This window comes from Octodon degus, unplaced genomic scaffold (genome assembly GCF_000260255.1).
Source record: "Octodon degus isolate 3935 unplaced genomic scaffold, OctDeg1.0 scaffold00286, whole genome shotgun sequence".
In the NCBI taxonomy this organism is placed as follows: domain Eukaryota; kingdom Metazoa; phylum Chordata; class Mammalia; order Rodentia; family Octodontidae; genus Octodon; species Octodon degus.
Genome location: NW_004524862.1, coordinates 1,014,757 through 1,030,275, shown reverse-complemented (window position 1 = coordinate 1,030,275; position 15,519 = coordinate 1,014,757). Strand labels below are relative to the sequence as shown.

Genomic DNA, 15,519 nt, shown 5'->3' with positions numbered 1-15,519 from the left:
CAAAAAGAAAAGAACAAAAACAAAAAACCAGCCAACCAAACAACCACAAAAAAAAAAAAAAAAAAAAAAAACCAAACAAACCCAAAAACCAACAGGAGGGACTGAAGGGAGGTTAGGGAAAGGAGAGAGAAAAAAGAACCAGGTTATATTATGTGCAGATACAAACTCCCTATGATGAATATGATCATTATGTATGTCTAAAAGGTACCAATGATATCGAACTGAGGAAGAAAAGCCACCACCACCAATTGAACTAAATGAAAAATTATTAATAGAAGTGGGGTCCTGCTATAACAAAAACCTAATATGTAGCATTGCTTGGGAACTTAGTGGCAGGAGGAGGCTATGGTAGGGAGGAAACTTAGTGAGGGTAGGAAGAGCTACAGGGAAACTTCTACTAGAAGCCGGAGCGAGGGGAACCTGAGCAATACACTGGCTATCACCTGTGGTGAATTGTAAGCCAGAAACGATATCTAACGAAGTTGTGAATTCAGCTAGGGATATTTCCAGGCAGAATGCTGAAAATGCCAATTGGCTTATTTTAGCCACCTATGATAAGGCATTTCAAAAGACAGATGAACTAAAAAAGAGAACTATTCAATTTTCAAGCAGAATTTGGAGGAAATATTTCCAGAAGTATGTGCTAGGTTGAAAAAATAAAATGTTCATTCCATTTCCCCTTCTCTGACAAAAGGCTTTTAAAGAAGAAATGCTGTCAAGGGCAAAAATCAAGCCCAGGTACTGCTAGCAAAATGTTGCCTGAGACCGAAAATGAGAACAAGTCGAGGTCAGAGCCATTGTTTGGATCTCACATCTTGATGAAGATCTAAAAATTTCAGGCTGAGAGAATTCTTTATCTTCCCAAATTCTCTCCGTGTCCTCTAAGATAATGAAGTCCCTTTTCCTTCATAATAAAGCCCCTTTCCCCTTTCAAAAAAAAAAAAAAAAAATTCTGGCTGAAGTTCTGTAGACTTAATTAGACAAAGAGCATCAAGAATCTTCAGGGTGTTGTTCCATGACACTAACTTGAAACCTAAGTAAAAGATTTCTCTTTACAAGAGGCTACTTAAATGACTACAATTTATTAGACAGCCCACAGAATTTTAAAGAGATTTTTTTTTCTCATTACTAAAGATTGAACAGAGGAAACACTGAACTGCAACCCCAGTCTTTTGCTTGTTTGTTGAGATAGAATCTCACTATGTAGCCCAGGCTGGCCTTGAACTTGGTGATCCTTCTGCCTCAGCCTCCCAAGGGTTGGACTTGCAGACTAACACTATTATACCTGGCCCTTTTTATTTTTTTAAATCTTGAGTTAATTGTGGTGGTATATGCCTATACTCCCAAATTTGAGGAGGCTGAAACAGGAGGATCAAAGTTTGAGTCAGCCCGGGCTACATAGTGAGTTCAAGGCTAACTTCAATTATGTAGTTGTTTCAAAAGAAAAAAAAAAAAAATGAGTCAAAGTCTCCTTAAATTGCCTAGGCTGGCATTGCCTTTGCCTCAACCTGCTTCAGCCTCTAGAGTAGCTATGATTACATAACTGCATCTACACCAGCTAAAGAGAGTTTAATAGTGAAAAAAGCACCAGTTTGGACTCAAAAGGATAGAGATAATTCAAAATAAAAAGATACCTCTGGACCCCCAATTCCTTTGACCAAAAACTCAGCTCAGAAAACCATTCAGCCACAAACACAGATCATGCTTTTTCACAGGAGACATAAATTAGAAGGTACAGAGCTATTTGGGCATTATTCCTGTAATCCCAGCACTTGGGGGACTGAGGCAAGAGGATCACTGAGAGTTCGAGACCAGCCTGGACTACAAAGGCAGGGCTCAGGGCCACCCTGAAAGCCTGAACTGCACAGTGAGGACTTTTCTAAAAAAAAAAAAAGTTACAGAGCCAAGGGTTATCAGGGTGGTTGATAATGAGTAATAGGAAAATCCTTCCACAGAGGAGAATCAGGCTGAGTGAATGCAATGTCCCTATAATTGCAAGGACAAAGGTGGTTGAAGCAGAAAGATTTCAAGTTCAAGGCCCTCTTGGGCAATTTAGTAAGATCCTGTCTCAAAAATGAATGAATAAATAAATAAACAAACAAATACAATACAGAAAGCTGGGGGTATAGCTCAGTACTTTCTTAGCATTTCTGAGGCCCTGGTTTCAATTACCCAGGTGTGAAAAAGAAAAAAGCAGAATCAGGTTTCAACCAAGAAAATGTTGGATCTAGTGTACACTGATATACGAGGTCTGATTGAAACTAACAGGGCCTGTTTAAAAATTAAAAAGAAATTAACAGTAAAGGAAATATTCCCATTAATCTCTCTCATGATACTCCTCCCTCATTCAGACACAATTATTTCATCATTCTTGCCACTTTCTGCAGCAGTTCTGGGAGTCTTTTTTTGTCTTTGGTTGTGTTATTGTGGTATCTCGGTGTTCTGAAGTGGTTCAAGATTGCCTGTTTTGAGGTGATTTAAAAATTCAAGTGCTTGCTTCGGCAGCACATATACTAAAATTGGAACGATACAGAGAAGATTAGCATGGCCCCTGCGCAAGGATGACACGCAAATTCGTGAAGCGTTCCATATTTTTTAACATTTTTGGTCTACAAGCTTTGAAATACTACATAAATATAACATATGTATGTGATAGTACAAATCTGATGATGTCTGCCTATACTTGTACAGAAATTGTGTACCTAAACCCATGCAAATTTTCCTATGAAGAATTTTATTGTTATCAAAAAAAAATAAATAAAAGAAAAAAAATTCAAAATGACCTTTCATGGTCGTTTTGACTTTGAGGAAGAGTGAGAAGGTACGTAGTGCCAGGTCTGATGAATAAGGTTGAGGTGAAGACAGATGTAATGGTTTTATGAGCCTGCTTTTTTTTAACTGGATGAAACATAGCAGCATTCACTGTACTCTCGATCATACTTCGTAAAGACAGTCACAAAAGAAGGCTTCCAGAACTGCTTCAGCCGGCAGCAAGAACAATGGGATAAGCACGCTCTAAGAGAGGATAAGTATATGGACGGAGATTAATGACAAGTTATCTTACTGTAATATATTTTTAAAATTTAAACATTCACTGTCTATTTGGCTCACACTCTGTCTATGCCTGGCTGAGTGCTCACGGAGCAGTGACTGCTGGGCCCCACTCTCCCATATTCCATTTTGAGCACGAGTGTCCGTTATGGTTATCCTGCCGCCCCTGCCTCGGCATTGTGTGGCAGGTGGGTGGGAGGCAGGCAACTGGCATTCTTAGGACAGAGGCAACAGTATGTTGGTAAATGATTTTTTTTTTTTCAAATTTGCAAAGCCATTTATTACTGAACTCAGGGTCCGGGTTCCGCTCTCACACTGGAGAAGACTGAAAGGCCTGGCAAATGATTAACAGCTGGTCTCCAGGGGAAAAAAGTTTAAAGCCCTGACTTGTAGTGCTTGCCAATTTCTGTTAGTATAAGTTCTCTCACGATGTCTGATCAAACTGCTAAGGTGACATCACTGAACTCAATCAGCTCTCCTGAGGCAACATGACAGCACTGGCTCTACAGGGCCCCCAACCTGACCAAATGTTCCATCCTGATGGTGTGTACCAGCGGCGCTTCACCTATTTGCACCTGATTCAGATGATGAGACCCTGGAGTTCATGCCTTATGGGATTTAAAAAAAAATGTCTAGGGGATTGTATTTTGTGTGTGAAAGAGACTGTAAATTATTTATTTATTTATTCATTCATTCATTTTTGCATAACTGGGGTTTGAACTTAGGCCTTTGCGCTTGCCAGGGAAGCACTTATTCCACTGAGCCATCTCCCCCGCCCCCGAGACTGTAAATTATTTTATTTTATTTTACTAGGAACCAAACTGAAGTCCTCACATTTGCCAGGCAGGTGCTGTGCTGATGAACTCTATCCCCGGCCTTGAAATTCGGATTCTTCTGCTTAGGCTGACACAGGGGCCAGGAATTTGATCCCCGTGCCGGCCCTGCCACTGCGCTGAGAGGGCAAATGAGACTGGGCATGGTGGTGTGCACCTGTAATCCCAGCACTTGGGAGGCTGTAAACAGGAGAATCACTACAAGTCGAATCTACACAGTGAGACCCTGCACACCCAGTAGATCCTGTCCTAAAATACTAAATAATTAAATAAAGAAATAAATGAAACTGGGATTCTTAGGATCCAGAGGGTGGACTATCACAGATGCTATCTTGGCAACCTCCAATAAATAATACATAAAGTTTCACACCATTTGGTTTTGCAGTACTGTATTGGTGATTAAACCAGAGCCTTGCATATGCGAAGAAGCACTCTACCATTAAAGTAATCCAGCTATTTTAAATTTTAATTTTGAATCTTGGTAAATTACTAAGACTGACCTTTAATTTATGATCCTCCTGCCTCAGCTTCCAAAGTGGCTGGGATTACAGGTGTGTACTACCATGGCTGATTCTCTAGCCACCATATTTTTAAAATTTATTTATTTAATCTATTTATTTTTGAGACAAGGTCTTACTATTTATCCAGGCTGGTCTGGAACTCACTATGTAGCCCAAGCTGACCTTGAACTTACATTGCCTCAGCCTTCTGTATGCTGGGATTATAGGTCTGGCTATCTAGCTACCATATTTTAAAGACACTTGGGTCAAACTGAATCAGCAGAAGATTCATGGAAAAGGGGTATGATGAACTTTATAGTTGATGTTGAAATCCTGATCATAAGGTGATGGTATTAAGAAACGTGACTTTTGGAAGTAATGAACTCATAAGGAAGGAGCCTTTATGAAGGGGTTCAGTGTCCTTATAAAAGAGACCTAAGAGAACTGACTGTTTTGTCCCTTTCTGCCATGTGAGGCAGGTTACCAAGAGGCCTTCACTAGGCAGGAACCAAGTCTTCTATTTTCTGCTCCTTTCTTTCTTTCTTTTTTTTAAAATTTTATTTATTTATGTATATGTGTGTGTGTGTGTGTGTGTGTGTGTGTGTGTGTGTGGCCAGCTCAGTCCACCAGGGGGCGGGCTGGCTGGCACGTGGTGCTGGGGGATTGAACCGTGGTCCCTGGGCTTTGCCAAGCTTGTTCTAAGTAGGTGCTCCAGACCACTGAGCCATCTCACCAGCCCCTTCTGCTCCTTTCTGATTTAGCATTCTAAACAATTTATCTGTATGCATTTACATAATTCTCTTAGGTATGATCTCATTAACCCCATTACAAAATTTTAAAACCTGATTTTTAACAATGCACATCTCAAAAAAAAAAAAAAAAAAAAAAAAAAAAAAAAAACAAAAACAAAAAACCAAAAAAACCAAAAACCAAAAAACAAACAAACAAAAAAAAACCAGTGCACATCTCATTGATAGTAAGTGGTTGAGCAAAAATGTGAAGCCAGGGTGTCTGACAATAGTTTGTTTTGGAACTGAAGGGAGGAGAGAAGTAGTTGCTAACTAGGAGAGAGGGGCAAGGAATGAAAGCATCTTCTGGACCCAAGTAGTAAAAGGCTCAATTTGGTTTTTGGTTTCTACAGTTTTGTCCGAGAAATCCTGATCAACTCTCCAGCTTCCCATTAAATTCTTCAGCTAGGGCAGAGTGGAGAACAGCAGAAAAAACCCTCTCTGAGGCTTGCTGTCCAGATTCTGAAATATAGCAACATGAAGAAGAGAAGGAAGAAAGTGGGTCTCCAGTACCCAGCAAGGATCTGAAGTGAAAATTGAAGGCCTCAGGAAGAGTGAAGAGGGAGACCTCAACAAAGAAAGAGGTGGCAAGTGGCCCTTTCTCCCTGAGCCCTGACTCCAATGCATAGGAGGAGTGGCTTGAACTTGCAAATGCACAGTGACTACTGACGATCCAGAGATTCCATGGAGAAATGTACCATGGAACAGGGCACTGGACACAGGGGACTGCAGTGGTTGATGAGTTATTTGGGTCCAGACATCCCCCAGGAGAGGGCAACTGGTCAGTAACCATTTTGGAGAGGGGCCAACTGGGCTTGGAATTCAGAGCAGCTGCAGGCTGGCTCCACCTAGTGGCTCCTAATGGCAGGGTGAGGGGAAACCGAGTTCAGACTGGCAGGAGGTCAAAGAGCCAAGTTCAATCCACAGGAGGCACAGAGTGTTGGAGGCAGAACAAATCGGGTTCCAGCTTTACAGCCAAAAACCAGTCTGAGATTCAGTGGGACTAAAAGTGTGGGCTTGGGGCTGGGGAGATGGCTGAGTGGAATAAGTGCTTCCCTTGCAAACACAAGGGCCTGAGTTCAATCCCCGGTTCCACCAAAAAAAAAAAAAAAAAGCAAAGCTAAAAGTGTGGGCTTGCTGAGATTATCTACAACCCGACATAAATTTATGGCAGGTTTGGGATTAATCAACATGTGGGCTCTGTTTGACCTCTCTCTGTTGTCAGTGATAGCACAGACATGATCTGAAGTGAACATTTTTTTTTATTCCTTTTCTTTTTTCTTGTTTGCTCTTATTTTTATATGAGTATGAACATTGTTTCTAGTTTTTTTCTTATTCTGGTTTTTAATTTTATTTTTTTGTACCAGGGATCAAACTCACGATCTTGTGCTTGCCAGGCAGATGGTATGCTGCTGAGCTCTCTCCCCAGACCACCCCCCTTTTTTAATGTATTTAGTACAGGGTACCACTACACAGATTAGAGTCGTAGTGATTCTTCTGTTTTCAGCCTCCCAACCGCTGGGATCACAGGCGCGCATCACCGTGCCTGGTCTCAATCGCCTCTTAGTGTGCCCCATGGGTGGGTTGACACGGCATGCCAGGGATCAAACCCTGGCGCTTTAGTCTACTGAGTTATCTGGCCAGCCCTCTTGTTTTTACTTGCTTCTTTCTCTTGTCCTCTTCATTAGTTTCCCAAAGCTTATGTAATCTTCCTTAGTCCTCCAACCATGCTTATTATAATCTCTTCTTCATCTATTTCTCTATTTTTCCCCAGCCCCTTTTAAATTTCTCCCCCTTAGGGTAAAATTGCCACACTGAGGCATATTTATTGTATACAATTTTCTTGTTTCATTTTTATTTTATTTATTTATTTTTGTGGAACCAGGCATTGAACTCAGGACCTTGCCAGGGAAGAGCTTATTCTACTGAGCCATCTCCCTGGCCTTTCTCATTTATTTTAGATTTTGTTCTACTACCATGAATCTAGTCCATATAGTTAAAGGTAGCAAATCAGTAGTTATCACAATTTGTCATTTTTCTAGTCTGTGTTTGATGCTATTGTTATTGCTTGTTGTACTACTTTAGAAAAGGTAAAATAATTGTGTGAGTCAATTGTTCTTCCTGGTATGCCAAAAATAAGACTGCCTAAGGGTCATAAGCAGTACTGTAGGCCAGTGGCAAAGAAACAGGGGCTGAGCCTAGAGGGTAGTGACTTCTCATTGCCAATAAACTGAAGACGTGGGAACTTGCAACAGGGAAGCGCTTATTCCACTGAGCCATCTCTCCAGCAGGTAACCTGCAACAGACTCAAAACCCAAAAGCCAGCTATACTTGGAAGGCTTCTCTGAGAAGTAGTCATTTCCTAAGGGTTCTAAATACTACCAATAAAGCCACTTACCATAAACAATTTATAAGTATTAACCCAGGGATTAAAATTTTAAAAAAGGGGCAGGGGAGATGGCTCAGTGGAATAAGCGCTTCCCTGGCAAGTGCAAGGGCCTGAGTTCAATCCCCGGTTCTGCTAAATAAATAAATAAATAAATAAATAAAATTTAAAAAAAAATAGAAAATGAGAATGCATTTAAACAAGACGCAATTTCTGACTTCCAGTTTACCAAAGGCAAACTTAGGGGGCAATGAGATGGAACAATTTGAAAGACTGTGAAGTGGTAACAGTGGAAATAACAAAGTGACCCTCTAGAAAGCAATGAAATCAGAAGTAATTTCTCAAATAACTACAAAGATGGTGAAATTAATGGAAGACATAGTGACTCTAGAGAAGATACAGATTAAAAACATCCAACTTAGGAAAATTTCATTGAAAGTATATACAGCAGAATTAGCCAAAGTGAGAACAGAATATCAGATAGAGAAGACAGGATTGTAGTTACTAATCATGAACAGAAAGATTTTTTTTTTTTGTCTTTTTGAGTTAGGGTCTCACTATGCAGTTGAGGATGGCCTTGAGCTCACTTTGTATCCTTGGCTGGTCTTCATTTTGCAATGATCCTCCTGCCTCAGCCTCCCAAGTTCTGGAATTACAGGTGTGTGCCACCAGTGCTTCAAAATAACAAGGAACTATAAAAATTAATCTAATAGATGCTAGATGATGCAAAAAGGAATATCACAAGATTGATAAGTCAATGAAGGCAGGGGACAGCTCAAATAACATAAAACCTGTTCACAGAAGTAATGGCAGAAAACTTCCCAAACAGCAAAAAAGAATTTTACATACAGATAAGTGAGGTATACAGAACTCCAATTAGCCGTGATCAAAACCAATCTACACCAACACATAAATAATCACGATTCCATAAACTGAACACAAGATCTAAGTATTAAAATCATTTATAAAGGAAATCCCATCAGAATCAGGCCAGACTTCTCAACATAAGCCCTCAAGTCAAAGAGAGTTTGAAGAGCTGGAGAGATGGCTCAGTGGAATAAGTGCTTCCCTGACAAGCACAAGGGCCTGAGTCCCCGGTTCCAGAAAAAAAAAAAAAAGGAGAGAGTTTGGAGTGAATTATTTCAGACCTAGAAGAAAAAAGCCTCCAACCCAGATTGATGTACCCTGCAAAACTGTCTTTCAAAACTGATCGAGAAATAAGATACTTCCATGACAAAGAACATCTGAAGAAATTCATGATCACTAAACCAGTGCTCCAAAATGTTCTGAAGCACATTCTAGAAAGAGATAATGAGGACTACTCCATAAACTACCACAAAATGAATATACCAGGCAAGGTAAGCAATTTAAAAAAAAAAGTGTATGTGTGTGTGTGGGGAGACCAATAGGAAAATAATATAACAAGGATAAATCAGTCCATGCATTTATGTAAATGGTTTCAACTCAACAATCAAAAAAAAAAAAAACAGACTGGCAGAATGAATTAAGAGACAAGATCTAACAATATGCTACATTTAAGAACCATATTTAATTCAGAGAGAAATTCATAGCCTAAAAGTCAAAGGATGAAAAACAATACTCCATGTGACAGGAACCCAGAAAAGAGCAGGGGTAGCTATTCCCTTTGCAGACAAAGTGGATTTCAAGCTGACACTGATTAAAAAAGACAAAGGTCACAGCATCTTTTCAAAGGAAACAATCCAAAAGGAATAGATAACAACTATAACTATATATGCACCCAATATCAGTGCACCCAACTATATAAAACAGACATTAATTATCATGAAAAAATCAAATAAACACTAGTACAACTGTAATGGCTTATCTCAATACCTCACTGTCATAAAAAGATCAACTAACAAAAAAAAATCAACAAAGAAATATTGGAGATGAACCAAACTTTTGAACAAATGGACTTAGTACTTTTCTAGAGTATTCTAACTCACAAAATCAGGATACACATTTTTCTCCACTGTTCATGGGATAGTCTCCAAAACTGATCAAATATTATCTCACAGAACATGCTTAAATTAATGCAAAGAAGTTGAAATTATCTTATGCATATTATAAGACCAGAGAAAGCATAAGAATTTCATAAAACATGGAAATTAAATAACACTGTCCTGAACAACCAATGGGTCACAGAAGAAATTGAAAAAAATATATTAAGACAATTTCTACAATTAAACCATGATGGCAATAGAACATGCTGGAACTCATGGGATGCAATGAAAACAGTCCTCTAAGGGAAATTTCCAGCAGTGAATTCCCATATTAGAAAAATAGAGTGAGTTCAAATAAACAACCTAATGTTTGCTGGCTGGGGAGATAGCTCAGTAAAATAAGCGTTTGCCTGGCAAGTGCAAGAGCCTGAGTTCAATCCCTGGATCTGCAAAAAAAAAAAAAAAAAAATCCAAAAAACAAAAAAATCCCTACCTAATGTTGAGCCTCAAGCTTCTAGAAAAAGAAGACTGAGTCAAGGTCAAAGCCAAAGTGGGGAAGGAAATAATAAAGATCAGAGCAGAAATTAATGCAGTGGGGACTAAGAAAACAATGCAAAGAATTAATGAATCAAAGAGTTGGTTCTTCAAGAGATTAAATAACACTGACAAGCACTAAGCCAAGTTTATCCAAAGAAAGGAAAGAAGAGACTACAATTCATGCATTGAAAAATGAAGAGTGAAATGGATCCTGTAGAAATCTTGTTAATTATTCAAGAATCTATACTCTTAATAAGATAGAAAACACAGAAGAAATGGACAGATTCTTAGATACATATAAATTACCAAACTTGAATCAAAAATATAAATGAAGTTTAAATAAATAAATATTAGTCAATGAACATGAAGATGTAAATAAAAACTTACCAACAAGGAAAATTCCAGGCCCTAATAGACTCACTGCTGAATTCTACAAGAAAGTTAGAGAAGACCTGCTGCCACTACTTCTCAAACTCTTTAATGAAATTGAAAGAAGTACTCTTAAATTCATTATTCTTTTTTTCTTTTTCTTTTTTTTCTTTTTTTTTTTTTTTTTGGCAGAACCAGGGATTGAACTCTGATCCTTGCGTTTGCCAGTCAAGTGGTTATCCTATTGAGCCATCTCCCCAGCCCCTTAAATTCATTATTCTTGGAAGCAAGTATTACCTGGTACCCAAAGCATAGAAAGACCCAACCAAAAAGAGAACTACAGGCCAATCTTCCTAATGAACAAAGATGTAAAAATCTTTAGTAAGATACTAGCTAACAGAATGCAGCAAATCATCATGCAGATTATACACAATGGCCAGGTAAGATTCATCCCAGGGATGTAGGGATGGTTTGTTATACAATAATTAATAAATGCAATATATCATATTAACAGAGCCAAGGAGAAAAACATGTCATCTCAGTGGAAGCAGAAAAAATGTTGGCGAAATCCAACACCCATTCAACATCCTACATAAAATTAGAATATATGTTCTTTATTAAACCAACAGTCAACATCATACCAAATGGACAAAAATTGAAAGCTTTCATTCTAAAATTAGGAACAAGGGGGCTGGTGAGATAACTCAGCAGACTAAGCGCCTGCTTAGATAAGTGCAGGGACAGGGGTTGGATCCATGGTACAGCATGCTGTACTGGCCCTGCCCTTGGGTGCACTGAGCCAGCCACCAAGTCTAGGTATGGTGGCACATGCCTGTAATCCCAGTGCTTTGGTGGCTGAAAACAGGAGGATCACAAGTCCAAACTGCAAGCTGCATAGTGAGACCCTGAACCAAATACATACATACATACATACATACATACATACACACACACATATAATAAAATAAAATCAGGAATAAGGGGAGGATGTCACTCTTATTCAATATAGTTCTGGAAACATTAGTCAGAGCAATTAGGCAAGAGAAAGAAGTAAAAGGAATAACGATAGGAAAGAAAGTTAAATTATCATTATTTGTAAATAACATGAATCTCTACATAAAAGACCCTCAAAAAGCCACCAAAGATTTCTACATTTATTAGCCAAATTCAATAGCATAGCTGGAAACAAAGTCAACACTCAACAACCAATAGCATTCCTGCAAACAACAAATTCACTGAGAGAGAAACTAGGGAAACAACACCTTTCACAATAGCATCCAAAAATAAATAAATAATAATATACCTTGGAATCAATCTAAGAAAGGATTTAAAAGACCTCTATGGGGCCACAGAGATGGCTCAGTAGAATAAATGCTTCCCTGGCAAGCGCAAGGGCCTGAGTTCAATCCCCGGTTATACACACACACACACACACACACACACACACACACACACACACACACACACAAAGAGCTCCACATTGAAAACTACAGTACTCTCAAAAAAAGATTGAAGAAGATATCAGAAAATGGAAAGATATTCCTTGCTCCTGGGTAGAAAGAATCAATCTAGTGAAAATGACCACACTTCCAAAATTATTGTTCAGATTTAATGCAAACCTGGTCAAAGTTTCAAAAGCATATCTCACAGAATTACAGAATAAAATCCTGAAATTCATTTTGAACCAGAAGAGACCTAGAATAGCAAAGGCAATTCCAGGCAACAAAAGCAAGGCAGGGGGCATCACAATCCCTGACTTGAAATTATACTACAAAGGATAGCCGTGGAGATGGCTCAGTGGTATAAGTGCTTCCCTGGAAAGCACAAGGGCCTGAGTTCAATCCCCAGTTCTGGAAAAAAAAAAAAAAGTACTGTGATAAAAACAGCAGTGTACTGGAAAAACAAAAACAAAAACAAACAAAACCAGATCTGAGGCTCAATGGAATAAATGAGAAGATGTAGAAACAACTCCAAACATACTCAGCTACTTTATCTGTCACAAAGGAACCAAATACCTTCACTGGGAGAGAAACTGACCCTTTAAAAAATGTGTTGAAAAAAAATGATGCTGTAAAAACTGGCTTTCCATATGCCAAAGATTAAAAACATTTTGCTAGCTGTTCCTGAGAGCTAATACATAGAACTTAAAAAAAAAAAAATCAGACTCTCTCAAATTTGAGAGATGCAAATTAAAAAACACTGAGATTCCATCTCACCCCAGAAAGAATGGCTATTATTAGAAATCAACCAATAACAAATGCTGGCAGGACTGTGGGGAAAAAGGAACCCTGTTCTACTGTCGGTGGGACAGTAAACTGGTGCAATCACTGTGCAAATCAGTGTGGTGATTCTTTGAAAATCTGAAACTAGAGATTTTATATGACTCAGCAATTCCCCTTCTTGGTATCCACCCAAAAGAATTAAAAGCATTATACTACAAGTCTGGCACTCTTTTTTTTTTTTTTTTCAGAACTGGGGGTTGAACTTGGGTCCTTGTGCTTGCCAGGCAAGCACTTATTCTACTGAGTCATCTCCCCAGCCCCACTACAAGAATATATACATACCCATGTTTATAGTGGCACAGTTTGTAATAGGTAAATCTTGAAAACAGCCAAAATGTCCATCAACTGATGAATGGATAAAGATTAAAAAAAAAAAAAAAAGGCAATGGAGTACTACTGTACCACAGGTATTTCTAGCTAAATGGATGCACCTTGAGACCATACTCTTAAGTGAAGTAAATCGGACATCATGTTTCAATACAGCATTGTTTCTTTGGTGTAAGACACTGAAAGTGTAACTATGGGAGAAAGAGTACAACAGATATTGGGAAATGGGAAGAAAATGTTCAAATGAGAAGGCGATCACCGGAGGGGGAGGGTGGAAATAAAGAAGGGACAAGCAAAAGAAGAAAAAATTGGAACAAAGCTTTTGTAAATAAGGAAGGGAAGAAGACTTGAAGGGAGGGGTGGAGAATGGGAAATAAGGGGTCAGGATATGTACAGGCACAAATTCTCTATGTGAATGTTATTACTATGTATATCTAAACTGAACCAATAAAGTTTTTAAAGAATGCAAACAAACTGCAATAAAAAAAAATTCTTCAACTGTTTTCTTCTGTATGGACCTCTGTGTTTGCTTCTATCTTCTTCTATTCTTTATTCATCTTTTTGAGTCTCATTTTGATCCAGTGCTGATATGGGGACTTGAGGTATGAAGAGCCCTCCTAGTCCTGCTGTTTTACTTTTCTTTTTATCCAAGGAGGCATGTAGAGGAAGGCAGGATGAAAGGGTTAGATTCTGGGGCCAGAGAAGCAGACTCCTCGACAACTAGCCTCGGTCCAGGTCTAGGAAATGGATGGGCTCCTATACAGCTTGAGAGGATTTGTGGAGCGGCAGAGAGAGGCCAGAGGAGAGGGAGAAGACAGAGCAGAAGGGGCAGATAGGGCCAGGCATCTCCAAAGAGATCTACCAATTTTGTGCCACCCACCGGTCAGGTTGGACTACCAGACAAAAGCCTGGTGGGTGGGAGCCTGGGAATAGGCCTGCAGGGTGTGTGTGGTAGAAGTTGGATAGCTGGGGGAGGAAGTCAGGGCTGAGGTTGGTGAGGAAACTTCCTTTTGTTGAAAGGTCAGGTTGTGAGGCAGAGCTGCAGACCAGGAACCCACCTGTCTCAGCAAAGCTGATGATGTCATATTCTTGGCTCCTGTACTCCTCCGGGAGTGCCCACTGAGGAGGCCCACAGAGGCGCTGCAGTGCCGTCCTCAGGGCCGCTCGGGGCACTGGCCGACTCAGTGTTGGGCGCTGGCTGAGGTGCAGCTTGTCTAGGATGTTTCTCTTGGCCAGATCAAGAAGCAGCTCCCGGTGGCTCTCCAGGTCCACAGCAGGCCCCCCACAAACTGGACACTGACTGCCGGGTCTCAGAGTGGCCACTAGGGCTGGAGTCAGGAATAAGAAGGCAAGAAGTGATGAAGAGGCCATTTCTTGAATTCTCCTTGAACAGTACAACTCCAGGGCTCAGGGTCTCAATGATGTAGTCTCAACTCTGTCCTGGCCGTCAGGGGCTCTGGGAAGAGTATTGTCCTGGTTGCATGACTTCTTTTTTTTTTTTTTTTTTAAACAAGAGAGTAACCAAACATTTGATTTGAAAATAAAGCCAACTACAGGTAGAACTTGGCAGAATCTACTCATGCAGTCAGTGAAAATACAGAGTGGGGGATGTGAGGAGAGATTGGTTTGTTTGGGAAAAGAAATGTCCCTGGGCCAATGTGGGAAGATAACTGCTACCCATGTGAGCTGCCAGACCTGGGGACAAAGGTGAGATCAAATTCCCCCTTAGATCACTGGCATAGCTGGGAAGCCTGGAAGGGGGTGGGAAGGAGAGTAAACAGTGGGCTTTTATTTACTTATTTATTTTCTTTCCTATTTTGAGAGAGCTTGCTTGGAGGTTTTTGCCAGGAAGCACAGGTACTTGTATACTCTTGACTGAAGAAAGGGTCCTCCTCCATTGGAGTGACTGTCCTCTTTGACCTGAACCTGCAGCTTCAGGGAGGGTTGCAAATAGAGGGTGAGGGAGGAAGGGTCACTGACCAGCCTAGCCAGCTGAATAAACCCTGGCAATCAGTGGGTGACAGATGTCGCAGCCAGATCACCCTCACATTCCAATTTTTGATTTGAGGCAAGGTCTTGCTTAGTTGCTAAATTCTCCAGGCTGGGGTCAATACTGCCTCAGCTTCCCAGAGTGCTGGGATCACAGGCATGCACCACTGTGTCTATGCAAGTGTCTTGGGTAGGACTTTTTTTGCTTATAGGGATTTCAGGCCAGCATAGGCAACATACCCAAGACTGTGTCACAAACAAACAAAGTGTGTTAAGGATTGACTGTCACGCAGAAACACTTTAGGCCAGTTTTGTTGTTGTTATTTTGTTTTTCTTGAGACAGGGTCTTGTTATGTAGCTCTGGCTGGCCTTGAACTTGTGGCGATCCTTCTGCCTCAGCTTCCCAGTGCTGAGATTATAGGTGTGTGCCACCATGCCTGGCTTTTTTAGGTTAATTTTGAGTTACTAAAAGTTGCATTCTTCTTTGCCAGTT

General features: G+C 40.0%; 1 protein-coding gene and 1 non-coding gene across 2 annotated transcripts in view; one reads left to right on the top strand and one right to left on the bottom strand.

Moving 5' to 3' along the window:
• The window catches only part of Inhbc (inhibin beta C subunit), a 24,950-nt gene extending 10,348 nt beyond the window's left edge, over nt 1–14,602 (bottom strand). The window contains exon 1 of the mRNA XM_004646998.2: nt 14,096–14,602. Within this exon, the coding sequence (XP_004647055.1) occupies nt 14,096–14,408 (313 nt within the window). The 5' untranslated portion in view covers nt 14,409–14,602. The remainder of the gene's footprint in view (nt 1–14,095) is intronic.
• LOC111814283 lies at nt 2,490–2,596 on the top strand. The gene has a single exon (XR_002819309.1). It is a non-coding gene; the product is annotated as a U6 spliceosomal RNA (small nuclear RNA).
• Nucleotides 14,603–15,519: the final 917 nt, after the last annotated feature.